The following is a 14236-nucleotide window of genomic DNA, read 5'->3' on the forward strand; positions in this document are numbered from 1 at the left end:
AAAGAGGTTTTCCTCACTGTTATCATTCCTCCTGTTCATACTGGCTTCAAATGCACTTTAAATATAAGTGATGGGGGTCAAAATCCACAGTGTGTCCACACAGTCATTTTGAGTAAAATGCATTTAAAAGTTTATATGGTTATATGAGGCTTCGGCAGTCTGAGTTAGTCATATAAAGTGGATATCTCAGTCTTTTTAGCATAAGCTTCCCTCTTTGTGTTTCCTCAGTCAGTGTTTCCCTGTTGAGCTTTTGAAATCATGAGATACTGAGGTAAAAGTTTGAAATAGTGAGTAAGTCAAAATTTTGACTTAAAATCTCATACTGCTGACGTAAAAAGGCACAAGAATGAGTTCATAAATGTACTGAGTTCAATATGTGTCTCATAACTCTAAGTATCTGAAGTTTGACTAAGACTGATTATTTTTTACTTAGTATATAATAAGTTTGATTTAAAAAGTCTAAATCATGACTTAGTATCTCATAATTCTGACTTAATGATTTTTCATTCTTAACATTTATCAATATTATGTTTGATCTCCAGTCCACGTGGAGCTTGAGAAAGAGAAAATGCTGCTGGCTTGTACATTACATTAGCTCTGTGTAATAGTGAATAATTTTCTGGGTTATGCATATTTAATGCATGTATCTGATGACATATCGCAGATGTTTATGGATAGTAGGAGGTGCATCAGCCTCGCCGGTTGGCTGGTTGGCTGGTTGGTTGAGAGACCAGGCTGGGACTGTACCAAACGCGGAAGTGACGCGCAAAGCTGCCATCCAGGGACCTTTTCGGTATTTACAGAAGACACCGTCCACCGCATGCAGTCGTCTGGGAGCCAACCTCGACCTATACACGGGCTGCCACGCAAAGATCAAAGCCATGGCTCCCTTGTCCTTACCCCTGTTTTCTCTTCTGAAGCACAAGGAGTGTCTGCAGAAGGCGAATATTTTCTGTAATGTCTTACAAGGTTTACAGCACCGGACGTTCAGATCTCGTTTATGGAAACGGAATTTCGGTGCGGTATCTCATGGAGTAGGTCAACTACTGTCACACCAACCTAGAGCCAAAAACTACGCAGCATCTGTGTGTAGCAGCTCTGCAGACGGCCAGGACATGACAGAGAAGCTGTGGTCTGTTTACAATGAGACCAAAAGGCAGACTGAAGGTATGAACGCACAGTGTAGAAACCATTGATATATTCCAAATTGTTAATAACCCTGTTATGATCAATATTTCCAGCAGCTAATGCACCAACTATTTCCATCGCCACACTGTCTGCCAAAGTCTCACTTTAGCAGCCTTTCAAGCAATAAACACATCCTGCAAATGTCGTGGAAATGATGCATACTTGTTAATACTTGTTAATTTGTTGTTCAGATAAATGGGGGTGGACAAAACAACATGAACACTTGACAAATTAAATGCAATCCATACCTTTATGAAGCTCATGACATCCTAATTATGTTTGTATTTTAGTTGTGTGCAGGTGATGTATTGTATTATAATCTAAGGTGTTTCTGTATTTTTGTCCATCCCCTGATCATAAGATTAAAACACACATGTCTCTCAAGAAAGTAGGTCATAGCCAAATCTTTACAGCGTCAACACAAAACCATGAAAATTCCTGAAGAATCTTAACAGATTTGGAGGTGCTAGCAGAAATCGAAGCTCAACTATGTTGTATCTCACACAGCTGCACATTTTTGCCTCCTCTTGCTGCATGTTTGAGCAGGAAACAGGCTCATTTTGCCTGACACTTACAATAATTACACCATGCGCACAACCATTCATTACAAAGTGGTGCTACAATAGTTGGACAGAAATCTAACTCGCAGGTACTCCATATCAGTGATTAGTGGCCTAATTTAAGCACAATACTGAACACCATATCTAATGTAACACATCCACAACCCTCAAGAAACTTTGTTATACGTTGTTATCAGACCACAGCTCTTGTCATCTTAAGATATATCTTTCTATCATAACAACCTGCAAGTGGAACGCTCCTGCAAAAGTTGTTTAGTAGTGTTTCTTCCAACAACATAACTTCAGTTGTTTATCTCCTCTCAGGTTTGATCCCGGATATATCCACTAACTCGGTTGACCCTGACACCATCTTTGCCAACAACGAGATGAGCCTCCGAGACATAGAGATCTATGGCTTCGACTATGACTACACCCTGGCGTTTTACTCCAGCCACCTCCACACTCTCATCTTCAACATAGCACGGGATATCCTCATCACTAAACACAGGGTGAGTGTGTGTGTGTGTGTGTGTGTGTGTTCTCTCTAAAACCAGGCATATCAAACATATAATACTTCTGCTCCGGAGAGTGACAGAATCATTCATCTTTTTCCTGAAACTGACTTGTCAGCTTTGTAACTGATCAACTCATAGAACACGACAATACACAACAATATATGTCATTAGTAATATGTCCTGTAAAAATCTGATCAGGCTTCCATTAGATAAACACTGTCACATTTCCAGTAAGAGATCAGTAGTAGAAACTTTATATTCACCTGACATTTAAGGTTTTTAAATGGCTTACGACTGTGTAACACCATCAAGCACTGTTTTACCTGCATCCTGTAGGTGGATTGTGGATTATTGTTGTGGTTTACTCTAATCATCTGTTTTGTTGTCATACCAACTTCTGATTTTTTTGGGGGACTAGTATCCAGAGGGTCTGCGAAAGTATGAATATATTCCTGATTTTGCTGTAAGAGGACTTCACTATGATGTTCAGAAGGTAGGAAGAGCTTTGTCTATCTCAAAAACTGGCAGCTTTGTTTAAAATAAATGTTTGCATCATTTGTACTGTAAGTACTAATATTCAATGTATTTTGATAGGCACTGCTGATGAAGATTGATGCTTTTCACTACATCCAGCTGGGAACTGTATACAGGTATCTGTATTATATACTACATCTCACATCAATCAATCAATCAATCAATTTTTATTTATATAGCGCCATAACACAACAGAAGTCATCTCAAGGCACTTTTCACATAGAGCAGGTGAAGACCGTACTCTTTACACATCAGGGTAGTGGGTTAATGAATAAAACACTGATGAAAGTAGAAGGTTTTTTGTCTTGGTTAACAAAATATTACAGTAAACAACACAATCTTTTAACATTTCAGGGTTCACATGTCTTTTTTAGTGTTTCATTATCCCCTTTGTTGTCCAAGCTGCACATGACTCACCATGAATTCTATTATTATCATTATCTATCTTTGTGATATTTTGTGTTTCTTCCTCAGGGGTCTTCATCCAGTTAGTGATGAGGAAGTAATTGCCATGTATGAAGGTTGTCACATACCTCTAGAGATCATGAGCGACTTCTACGGCAAGGTAAGATCACTTCCACACCTATCTGTACTATCACAGGTACTGCGAACATAAAAAAACAACAGAATATGACATATGTTAACTGTTGTCCTGCAGAGTCATCATGGCCACTCCATGAAACAGTTCATGGACATATTCTCCCTGCCAGAGATGACCCTCCTGTCCTGCGTCAATGACTTCTTCATGGGGCACAACATTGACTATGAGCCAGTCCATCTGTACAAAGATGTGAAGGTGAAATATCTTGTTATCTTCTACATTCTTTGATCAGTGTTTTGGGAAAATGCATGAAACAATCCTGCAATAATCTGATCAGATCCAGTCACATGTACTACAAAATTGTGCTGTCATACTCCAGCCATTCAATGCCATCTTAATTTTAGCTCTGAAAACCCGGTGTCTAATTTTAGTCGAGCAAGCCTGCCTCCAGCCATCTGCGCCTGTTCTCCGGTGGCTCTGCCACTTCAGAGGGAGTGGGGCGAGAAATCAGCGTTGTGTTCCCCCTTTGAGGGCAGCTGTCATGCTGGTTTTGTCTATTCTGTGTGGCGCTGTAGTGTTTTTGACAGAGCGCTGCCATTAAAAGCCCTCACACACACTCTCCGCTCCACGAGTGCCTCTCATATCTTTTCAAAGGCACCCTCCTAAATCTTTTCTCTCCAAGCCTGATTTAGTATTCAGTATTAACCCTGTCATTTTTCAACTTTATTTCCCCTTGACTTTTGTGTGCATCAAACAATCTTTGTATATGATAAACTTCCTTTAAGTTTGCCTTTAAATGTGCAACCTTGCCGGGGAGAGCCTATTCACTCATTCACGTATTCAAAGGCACTTTACACTGTTAAAAATGTGGTGGAAAGTTTTTCTCAGTGTCACCGAAGTAACTGAACTCCACAGCTTGCTTTCTTCATATTTAATTTGTATTCAGAGATGCACTTTCTTTGTGCTTCTAAGTCAATCGTTTATATACAGAGCAAAGTGTTGCTACTGGAGCTGAATGTTAACATTGTGCTATTGAAGTCATGACTTCCTGGCTGAGAGCTGTTTACTTTTTCCTCTTTGCAGGAAGCCATTAGAGATGTTCACGTCAAGGGCATTATGTACCGAGCTGTGGAAGCAGATATTGGTAATGTTCTTTGATTTATATGACTTTGTTTGAACTAATATAAAATGAATTATACAGCCACATTTGAATGGTTGCCAAGACATAAAAAATTAATTCAGAAACAAAGAGGCTGTGATATGGAAAAAAAACAGTTTTGTTTGCACAAATTATATCAGGACAACTCATGCCCAGCCTTTTCCCCCTAACCCTCTATTTCTGTTTGTCTTTCGCTCTCTGTTTTCTTAATTTGCAGGGAAATACATTTGCTATGGCGAGCAAAGCCACGCTGTGCTGAAGAAGCTGTCAGAGCACGGAAAAAAGATGTTCCTCATTACCAATAGCCCCTTTGACTTTGTGTAAGTGTGCGCAGACAGGGTGCAAGTGTTTGTTGGCACGGTTAATTAAAAATGTCAGGAATGAGCACTGTACTATTTTTTTTTTTTTATTGTCGCTACCTTATAACACCACAACTTGTATGGATTTGCAAAACCACATCAAAGGGTTTTCTGCTCACTAGCACTTGTAAATCATTGACTATGATATTATGATTCCTTTGATGTCAGGGTTGATTGCACAAAATGACCAGCTACACGTATCCCACCTCAAAGGGCTTCCCAGAGCAGAAAAACATTGAATCCATGTCCTTGAATTAATAGTTTGTTTGTTTCGTGCAGAATTATAAGCAGGAACTCACTCCTTCTACTTGGAAAAATAGTGTGGGATGGACACACAGTAGGGTTGCTGGTGTTTGCATCACTATCTGTCTGCTCTGTGCCCTGAGCTCAGACGCTTGTTAAGGTGTCCTCATGATGAGCTCTAAAGTGTTGCAGACACAAGTATAAAAGGTAATGTCTTGAATTTCTGTCTTTCTCAGGGACCATGGGATGAGATACATTGTGGGGAAGGACTGGAGGGACCTCTTTGATGTTGTTATTGTTCAAGCAGACAAACCTAGTTTCTTCAACGACAGGAGAAAGTAAGTGCGTTTGTGTGTACTGTACTGTAGTTTATACTACGCCCATGCTGTGCCTCGTTTACGCCAGTAGAGGTCTCATGAGCACATATAGTATGGTACCACACTGCCAGTAGATTGACTCGCCAGTAGACCTTGTACACTATTTGTACAGAAAACATGGATTGATGCATGTTTGTTTGGGAGCTGCCAGTATTATAATGAATAAGGTTTGTCTTTGTGTATTTTGCTCCAGACCTTTCAGGCGAGTGACAGACAAAGGTGCGTTGCTGTGGGACAGGATTCACAAACTGGAAAAAGGGCAAATCTACAAACAGGTGTTGTGCCAGAGAATTACAATGATATGCCAGTTAAAGATTTCTGACAAGTTAACTCCTGGATACACTTTATAGAGTATATTATTGATTTTATTTTTATGTGTGTGTGTGTGTGTGTGTGTGTGTGTGTGTGTGTGTTTGTGTTTGAATACTCTAGGGAAACCTTTATGAGTTCCTGAGACTCACCGGCTGGAGAGGATCCAAAGTGCTCTACTTTGGTGATCACATCTACAGTGACTTGGCAGTAAGCAGCAGCAAGACATATTCACAACAAAGGACTTCCCATAACAATACACAAGTGTTAGTGGCATGAAAGATTATGATACTATGAATAGAGAGAGTAACCCCGCATTGATCACTCGCCATTTAAGATCTTATTTTAGACTCAACTGTGATTCCGTTGAACTTGAATGGCTGGAGTTATAATCAGTGAGTGTCTGTGAGAAGACGCAGATAGTGAGATACTGACTGAATGTTTGAAAGAGAACAGTGACGCTAGTCGAGAATATAATCCTCTGTGCATAGTTACATTAGCTCTGCATTGGGTTTGGATGACATTTATGGCATTTTAATGAGAGACAGTGTCTCTTGATACTCCTGCAACATATACGGTAGTGAGAATCATTGCACTCTATTTACATTTCTATACCTTAAACCTGTGAATTTACCAACAGCTGTCTTCCAGCTGACAAACTAACCAACATTAGTTTTCTGCTGCATCAGTGAGTTATAACGACATGAATATGTGAATGTTTGTCACATCAACTTTAGGTGGTGTTAATGAACGTTTACATCTTTGGCGTAATGCCTCGCCGGTGGCTGGCAGCCAGCTGTCAAACATGTCGTCTTGCTTATTTAGAAAGATGGAATGTGGCGTGTGTGGTTTACACCAAGCACAGCGTACACTCTCTGACTGTAGGATGAGATCATTACTGCAAATAGACACACAGCAGAAACATCTCTGAGCTACCAGGGAGATACAGAAGAGGGAGAGATGGATGGAGCAATATTTTATTTCTCGATTATGCGGTTTTATTAAAAATTCCAAACACACAAAATCCGAAAACATGTTCTCACAATCCTGGATCCATTTAAGCTGGAAGTTTCATTCGTCCATCTCTTTTCCAGCCATGTAACAGTGAATGAATTCTTCATTGAGGCTTAAAGTCTATTTTCTTTCATGTCATATGTACAACTACATTGATTGTGTATTGAGCCCTGAGCACTATCAAAATGCTTCTAAGTACACAACAGTACAAAGCGTATCAACTGTGACACTGTTGCTATTGTGCTGCTGATGTGCTGCTTTCACCACATGACCGTCATAGACTAGGCCTTTTTATAATAATTGTCTCAATAGGTAATCAAAAATGTCAATGACAAATCCACAGTGTAACAGCAATTATAACACTCAGAGTGTATGATATGTACCTCAAACCCTCCCTTGTGTTTATTATTGCTTGATTATTTCCTGCATGTGGACACATGACTCTCAAGCCAAACAAGTGAATTCCTAATTGTCAAATTGACTAATTATCCTGTACCCGGTGTTGCAATTCAAAACGGGCCTTTTACTTTTCAGGATCTGACGCTGAAGCACGGCTGGAGGACAGGCGCCATCATCCCTGAGCTGAGAAAGGAGATCAAGATCATGAACACAGAGCAGTATGTTCACATGATGACCTGGTTGCAGGCACTGACTGGACTCATCGAACAGATGCAGGTAAGGAGACAGTGGAAATCGTTTGTGTGTGTTTCCCACGTGGTGTTTTCTCCTTTTCTTTCTCTCTTTTCAAAATGATGTGCTTAGCCTCTGTGCGCTGCTCCCAAATAGGTACACAGGGATCCCGCATCTCAAGCTGTCGTTGAAGAGTGGATCAGAGAAAGAGATGCCATGAGGTAAAGGAGATTATTACTTAGGAAATTACTTTTGATGATTTATTCTTGTAAAAGTAATCTAACCTCCTCTTGATGTGTTTTTTATGGAAGGCCACAGACAAAGGACATCTTCAATGCTCAGTTCGGGAGTCTCTTCCGGACTTACCACAACCCCACCTACTTCTCACGCCGACTGTCGCGCTTTGCCGACATCTACATGGCCTCCATTAGCTGCCTGCTCAACTACGACTTCCAGCACACCTTTTTCCCTCGCCGCACTCCTCTGCAACACGAGTCCCCTTCTGGCCTGAACACTCCCCTTAGGGTCTGAGCATCTCCTCACAGCTCCACAGGACCAAAGCAGAGTCCGATTAGAGAGATGATCAGAGAAAGAGGAAGCTGACTTAAACATAAGCGTGTTGTAAGTTTTGAGATATGTCGTTTTAGAAAATGCACGGCACATTTTAACTTATGTACAACGGTAACAATCATGTAAAATGTTGATGTTTGATTTATTTATTAAGCTTTAAACTAATTAGTTATGTAAATCCTTTCAAAGAATTAAGTGTGCTAAAGGGACAGTGGATCTAGTGCTTTTTAAGCCAAATGAAACATGCAACAGATTGTATTTACTTTTTCATTTTAAACCTGGATACCTTGTATTTTATGTTATTAATATTCACACTGACTTTGGAACATTGAATGTATTGATTGTTTCAGGTTTGTGTGTGTCTTTGTCTGTGTGTGTCTTTGTATGTATGAGAGGGGTAGTGAGAAATGATATAAATATGATGCACTTACACAGTCTAAGCAATAGGGGGCAGTCACACATTAAGTCTATCATGGTCTATATCTGTACTGTAGTATTGATTGTACATCCATTTAAAGATTATATTTGCCTTTTCATCATTTGCATCTATAACACTGTAAGAAACTGCTGGTTAAATGGGAATACTGAGATGTGACATTTACACCATAAACTCAGTTGCCTTAATCTCTTATTCACATTACTGCGATGTATATTTTTGTAATAGCCTAATATAATTTATGGTAATCAAGCTTTTCAAATGTTGCCAGGCAGCGTTTTCGTCAATTTCATCATGAATTGCACATTGATGTTCTGAGATCTTTGAGTTTAATTGTTTTAACCATTTTTACACAACGCGGCCTGTATGTCTCATTTTAGCAGATGGAAAATGTTCACATTTGTCAGGGAAAAAAATGGAACATCATTGCTATGTTTAGCACTAGTGTTGCTGTTTGATCTGTGAAGGCAGCACTGAGTTTTGTCTTTATGGGTTTAACACTTCTGCAAAAAATGTGTGAACTGTGTTATCATGTGCAAGATTGAAGGATTCAGATTGATATATTTGATAAACAAGCTGGAGATTTTAATAATTTGGAAAAAGGAAATTCTTAAACAGTGGCCACAACCCAGACCTCATGGTTTTATTTGTGTTTCTGTAGCTTTTAATTTTTGTTGACTTTTTTTGCTTTTGGTGGAGTGTATTTTTATTTCACTATTTATTAAAATGTAAATGATCTTAATGATCCTATCCAAGTGTTCATGTCATTAATTTGAATTTATTTGGATTAGGATAATTGTCCTGTAATTAGATTTAATTAGCAGGTGTTTGTTTACTGAATGTCTTGTAGTTTTGCACCATGCTCCTATTTTCCTTTGTTATTAGCTGTATAAACAACAAAAGGACATACTTCCAAATTTGAAAACTGATTTTGAGGACTAATTGGCCCCATGTTAATAACCCTCAACTTTCCAATTACCATTATAGCAGCTGGTTCATTGGGATTAATCCCTCCAAATCGTGTTACCGACCAATTTCCCATATTACATTTGGGGCTTTCTCTATCAGATAGAAGCACAATCTGAGATCTCAGAAAATAAGAAAAGCTGAGTGGTTGGACAGGGATCAGAAATGATAAGATCAATGACGCTGGGTCCTGAGCTGAGCAGAGTGTCTGTGGGCTCAGTGTCACAGTTTCACCAAAGCTGGACTTCATTTAGGCACCATGGACAGCAACAGCACGCCGTGGAGCTCCGGCTCACATCCTCCATCCTTCCACGCCGAGTTGGTGACTGTGGTGCCCACCATCTTCCCGCAAGTGGGCTACTGCATACTTTCTTTCCTCATGTTCATCAACACAGTTTTAACAGTTTTTAACAACGGTCTGGTAATAACCGTGATGCTGAGGAATCCGTCTCTGCTCCAGCCCATGAATGTGTTCATCCTCAGCCTCGCCGTATCTGACCTCATGATTGGCCTGTGCGGCTCTTTGGTCGTCACCATCACCAACTACCAAGGCTCTTTCTTTATTGGTCACGCAGCCTGCGTGTTTCAAGGATTTGCAGTCAATTATTTTGGTAAGTGGAGCTGTGAGAGAGCAGTGAGTGTGTTATACACCATTTAGAGACCAATGGCTGGAGGTCTATCATTGTGAAACATCATTACAAAGAATTACAAAATTGTTAAGGTTAAAACCAGAAATGGTTTCTTCATTTCACGTCTGAGTGATTTCTAACTGCAAAACTGTTCATGTTCTGGGCTTTTGATGCTTTTTGAAGTCTTTCTACACTTATCAAATGTATTTTCTTCAAACACTCGGAAACTAAACAAAAAAATCTTAAGGTCTATTCATTAGCTTTTTCCAGAGCTTTTAACCACATCTCGTGCTCCTGTCAGCGGATGGAGTTATTGGAGATGTTCTCCATGACATCCAAGCATCTTACTGAGATGTGGATGTAAGCTTTGGAAAAAGATAGTTCAAGATTGTTCATTTGTTCCTCTCTTCTAGGTCTGGTGTCTCTCTGCACCCTGACTCTGCTTGCCTATGAGCGGTACCATGTTGTGTGTAAGCCTAAAGCTGGTTTAAAGCTGAGCATGCGGAGAAGCATCAATGGGCTACTAGTTGTCTGGGTCTTCTGCTTGTTTTGGGCTGTGGCACCCTTACTCGGCTGGAGTTCTTACGGACCTGAGGGAGTTCAGACCTCCTGCTCTCTGGCCTGGGAGGAGAGGTCGTGGAGCAACTACAGCTATCTCATCCTCTACACACTCCTCTGCTTCATTATCCCTGTTGTAGTCATCATCTACTGCTACTATAAAGTGCTGAAATCCTTGAATAAGGTAGGTTATTAACGGCTTTTGCATATTTATTGCACGTGTGCACCATTAGAGCAAGATCTAAAATTCATCCTGTTTGCAATCTACCGCCTACAGACTAAAACAAGTTATTAGCCTTTAATGGGAGTCAAATTTGCTTTCTACTCATAGCTGAACAGGAGTGTGGAGCTTCAGGGTGGGCGTTCCAGCCAGAAAGAGAATGAGCACGCCATTAGTATGGTACTCGCTATGATCATAGCTTTTTTTGTTTGCTGGCTGCCCTACACGATCTTGTCGATGGTGATAGTTGTGGATCCAGAGCTCTACATCCCTCCACTGGTTGCCACCATGCCCATGTACTTTGCCAAGACTAGCCCTGTCTATAACCCCATCATCTACTTCCTTTCCAACAAGCAGGTAAACAGCTTTAGTGTATGACTGCTCTAAAATTGAAATACAAAGTCTGAGGGTGAACAAATATAGAGAACACAAGGAAAACATATTTGAGTGGCTTGTTATGTTTCCTGACAGTGTGTTTGTGTATTTTCATGTCCAACAGTTTCGTGATGCTGCTCTGGAGGTGCTGTCATGCGGCCGCTACATTCCCCACGGGCCTACCAGTGTCAGCATCAACATGCGCTCCTTGAACAGGTGGAGCCGGCTGACTTCCCTAAGCAGGAACATCAACACTCAAAGTAAGGTGTTGCCTCTGTGACTTTCTCCAGCAAACACAAGAAGCTGCCATGGTTGTTACTGTTTATTGGTGCTTCATCAGGGACACAGACCTGCACATCTACAGGCCCATGTCTTTCAGAGAGGTCTTCACTGTAGCCCAATGAGAACAGAATCGGCTCAGAGACTAATAGCTGATAAACAGAAGGTGGACAAAATAGGAATCCTAATGCGATCCAATACAATACCACTCAAAAGAGTGCTTATTTTGTTCACTTTTTGTTAAGACTGTGTCCAGGTAGAGATGATTAATCTCTTTTCGATGCTGTAGTTCCTTTTGGCATTTTATTGAATTGCATTATATTGCAGGGTGTTCATGTAGTATTTGTCCATCACTTTTTTTTTCTAGAGCAGTGAGAGCATTCAGTAAGATGGCTTTATATCTGTATGTTTAGATCAATAAAATGTTACCTTTTTTCATATTGATGTTTGCAAGTGTGTGTGTGTGCATGTGGAAAAGTAGTCCCAAAAAAAAAAAGAAAAAGGTGATCTTGAAAGGACAGAAAACACTGACTGAATTGAAGGTTTTGTGAGAAATGTCTTTTCCATATGTAATTTTCCATTTGTATACATTTTTCACAAGCCTGGGAGAGTCAAATACAGCTGGACTGCAGAGAGAGAGAGAGCCTGTGAGGAAGTGAGACCCTTTACCCCTGAATTTTTGTTCATGAATAAAATGCATTGGACATGTTTTCATGCAGTGTGAGAAAAAACTTCCTCCTTTCTGAAAGTCAGTTAGATGCTTAACATTTTCAGGGTGTTGGGCAATGCATTCTGTGTGTTTATTGATTCATGCTTACAGTAGACTGTGCAACACTTTTTATATTACAAGGTCTTTTTCTGGGAACAAATACTTTGATTTTGTGTTAGTTAAACACCTACTGCACTTCTCTTCTTCTGACATAATATCATTACCCAGCTACATCATCTAATCAACACTCACATCCAGACCAAATAATTGTATTTATTGTGGATTACTCAGTATTCAAGTCCTGCCTTTTGCCAACTCTCACATTTTTCAGACGTCCAAACCCAATTTACTCGGGAAAAATATTTATTAGTTGTAGGAAAACAGCAAAGGCAACATAATATGTTCTCCCTCAGATTGTACAGCTGACCTAATACATCAGAGTAACATAAGGCATATTTTTTTAAATCACTACAGCAATACCAACAACATCACATGGGAAATTTGGATGCACTTGTCAGGCGATCCTGCCTCACTTAGTGCATATTATAATGCTGAGAATCAGGGGAGTCAGTGATGCAGTGAAAGACTTTCAGCCTTCTTGGCTGACCCGCTCTGTGGTCTGCCAGGTTTTTACATTTTTTTAAAAATCATTTTGCAGTTCAGAGAAAGATGACGTAATGACAAAGTCTTTGGGTCTGATACAAAAGCATGGTTTCGTGTCTCACATGGCACACGCCTGAGCCCCCTGAGTCACCAGCATGAAGATTAATATGAATTACTGAATAAAGATGAAATAAGAGGGCCTATTTGGGGAGAAATGTAACCGTTGAGTTGGTGTTTGATATGCTTCACTTGATTCAAGAGGGGTTTTCTACTGGTGTAGTTTACTTTATTTTATTCATTGATATATTTTTCAGTTTGTTGATATGTTTGCTTTAGCCGATGATGTCATTAGACCTATAAAACCTCGACCTTTAATGAAAATGAAATAAACCTGTAAAATGTCAATGGACTTATCCTTATTTTTCCAGAAATTTACAAAAATAGGACTGTATCTTACATGCAAGTCTGGTGACACTGTTTTTTCTTCACTTTTTCTTGCTTGATCAAACCCTCCAAGTATGATCAGCTTGTCCTTCCCACCGTTGAACACCAGATTCGTCTCTCACAGGTCAGATTGAAATCCAGCAGTCCAATCCCCAGCATGGACAACCAAGCATAAAGACTATTAGCATGAAGCGAAAGTTAATTCACCCTTTGACTTTGCTTGCCTATTCTGTGCTCTGTAGAGCAACCATGTGGTTTGACAGATCTGCACTTGGTCTGCTCATTACACTGTGCACACAAAAGTGATATCTATACACCAGGTTAGTGGTGGGTACCCCTATTGTATTGATTTGGAATAGTCTCTTTGTAGATATGTTAGGATTTTTTGATTAGTTTGGTTTTGTGCGTGAGAATAGTCAGGGTGAATTTTCTTTTTTTTGGTACCACCACTTTTGTCCTGTTCCTTCTTACTTGTTTGGCACCCTTGATGTAAATATTGTAAATGGAAATCTGATTCTAAATAAAGTGTTTCTGATTTGCAATTACTCTTTTGCCTCATCATTTCTATTTAAACAAGTTAGTTGTCACTTTGTCTCAGTTCATGTTAAAATTATTTGTTAGCAGCAGCTTTTATGAGAGCTTTGTAGTTGTAGTTTGGTGGAGTTTTCTCTTCCATTATGCAGTTATATAATTTTTAAGGGGAATTTGTCTAATAATATGATGGTCAGGAGGAAAATATATTGTGTTGATCTAATCCCAGATTTGGCATAGTCCATAAGCTTGCACATTTGAAGCAAAGAGCATTTCACACTTTATCTCCAAACAGGATTACACAGTGTCATGCTATAATCCAGCAGCATGGCTTTCTTTATTTCCTGAGCCAATTCAAGAACTCCCAAGTCATCCATCTGGCACAGTTAATGCAAAGCTTTGTGTTATACTGGTTTAAATGAAATGGACAGCTGTTCACTTCACACACACATATGCATGTCCTTTGCATCACAATACTATATCATTC

The 14236-nt window shown here is 39.8% G+C and overlaps 2 protein-coding genes across 2 annotated transcripts; both read left to right on the top strand.

The window, feature by feature from the left end:
* The first annotated feature begins 626 nt into the window (after positions 1–626).
* Positions 627–9024, top strand: nt5dc3 (5'-nucleotidase domain containing 3). Its single transcript, XM_044357432.1, is given in 15 exon segments — positions 627–1167; positions 2073–2257; positions 2682–2756; positions 2858–2913; positions 3272–3362; positions 3456–3593; positions 4422–4482; positions 4715–4817; positions 5336–5437; positions 5670–5751; positions 5909–5995; positions 7334–7474; positions 7586–7650; positions 7741–7922; positions 7925–9024. Coding segments are annotated over 15 exon segments (1923 nt in total). The 5' UTR covers positions 627–641; the 3' UTR covers positions 7954–9024.
* Positions 9025–9660: 636 nt separating this feature from the next.
* Positions 9661–11875, top strand: parietopsin. Its single transcript, XM_044357679.1, has 4 exons — positions 9661–10012; positions 10444–10772; positions 10920–11165; positions 11308–11875. The coding sequence occupies exons 1-4, from the start codon at positions 9661–9663 to the stop codon at positions 11461–11463; spliced, it is 1083 nt and encodes a 360-aa protein (XP_044213614.1). The 3' UTR covers positions 11464–11875.
* Positions 11876–14236: the final 2361 nt, after the last annotated feature.

The sequence above is a fragment of the Thunnus albacares genome, chromosome 7 (genome assembly GCF_914725855.1).
Source record: "Thunnus albacares chromosome 7, fThuAlb1.1, whole genome shotgun sequence".
NCBI lineage: Eukaryota > Metazoa > Chordata > Actinopteri > Scombriformes > Scombridae > Thunnus > Thunnus albacares.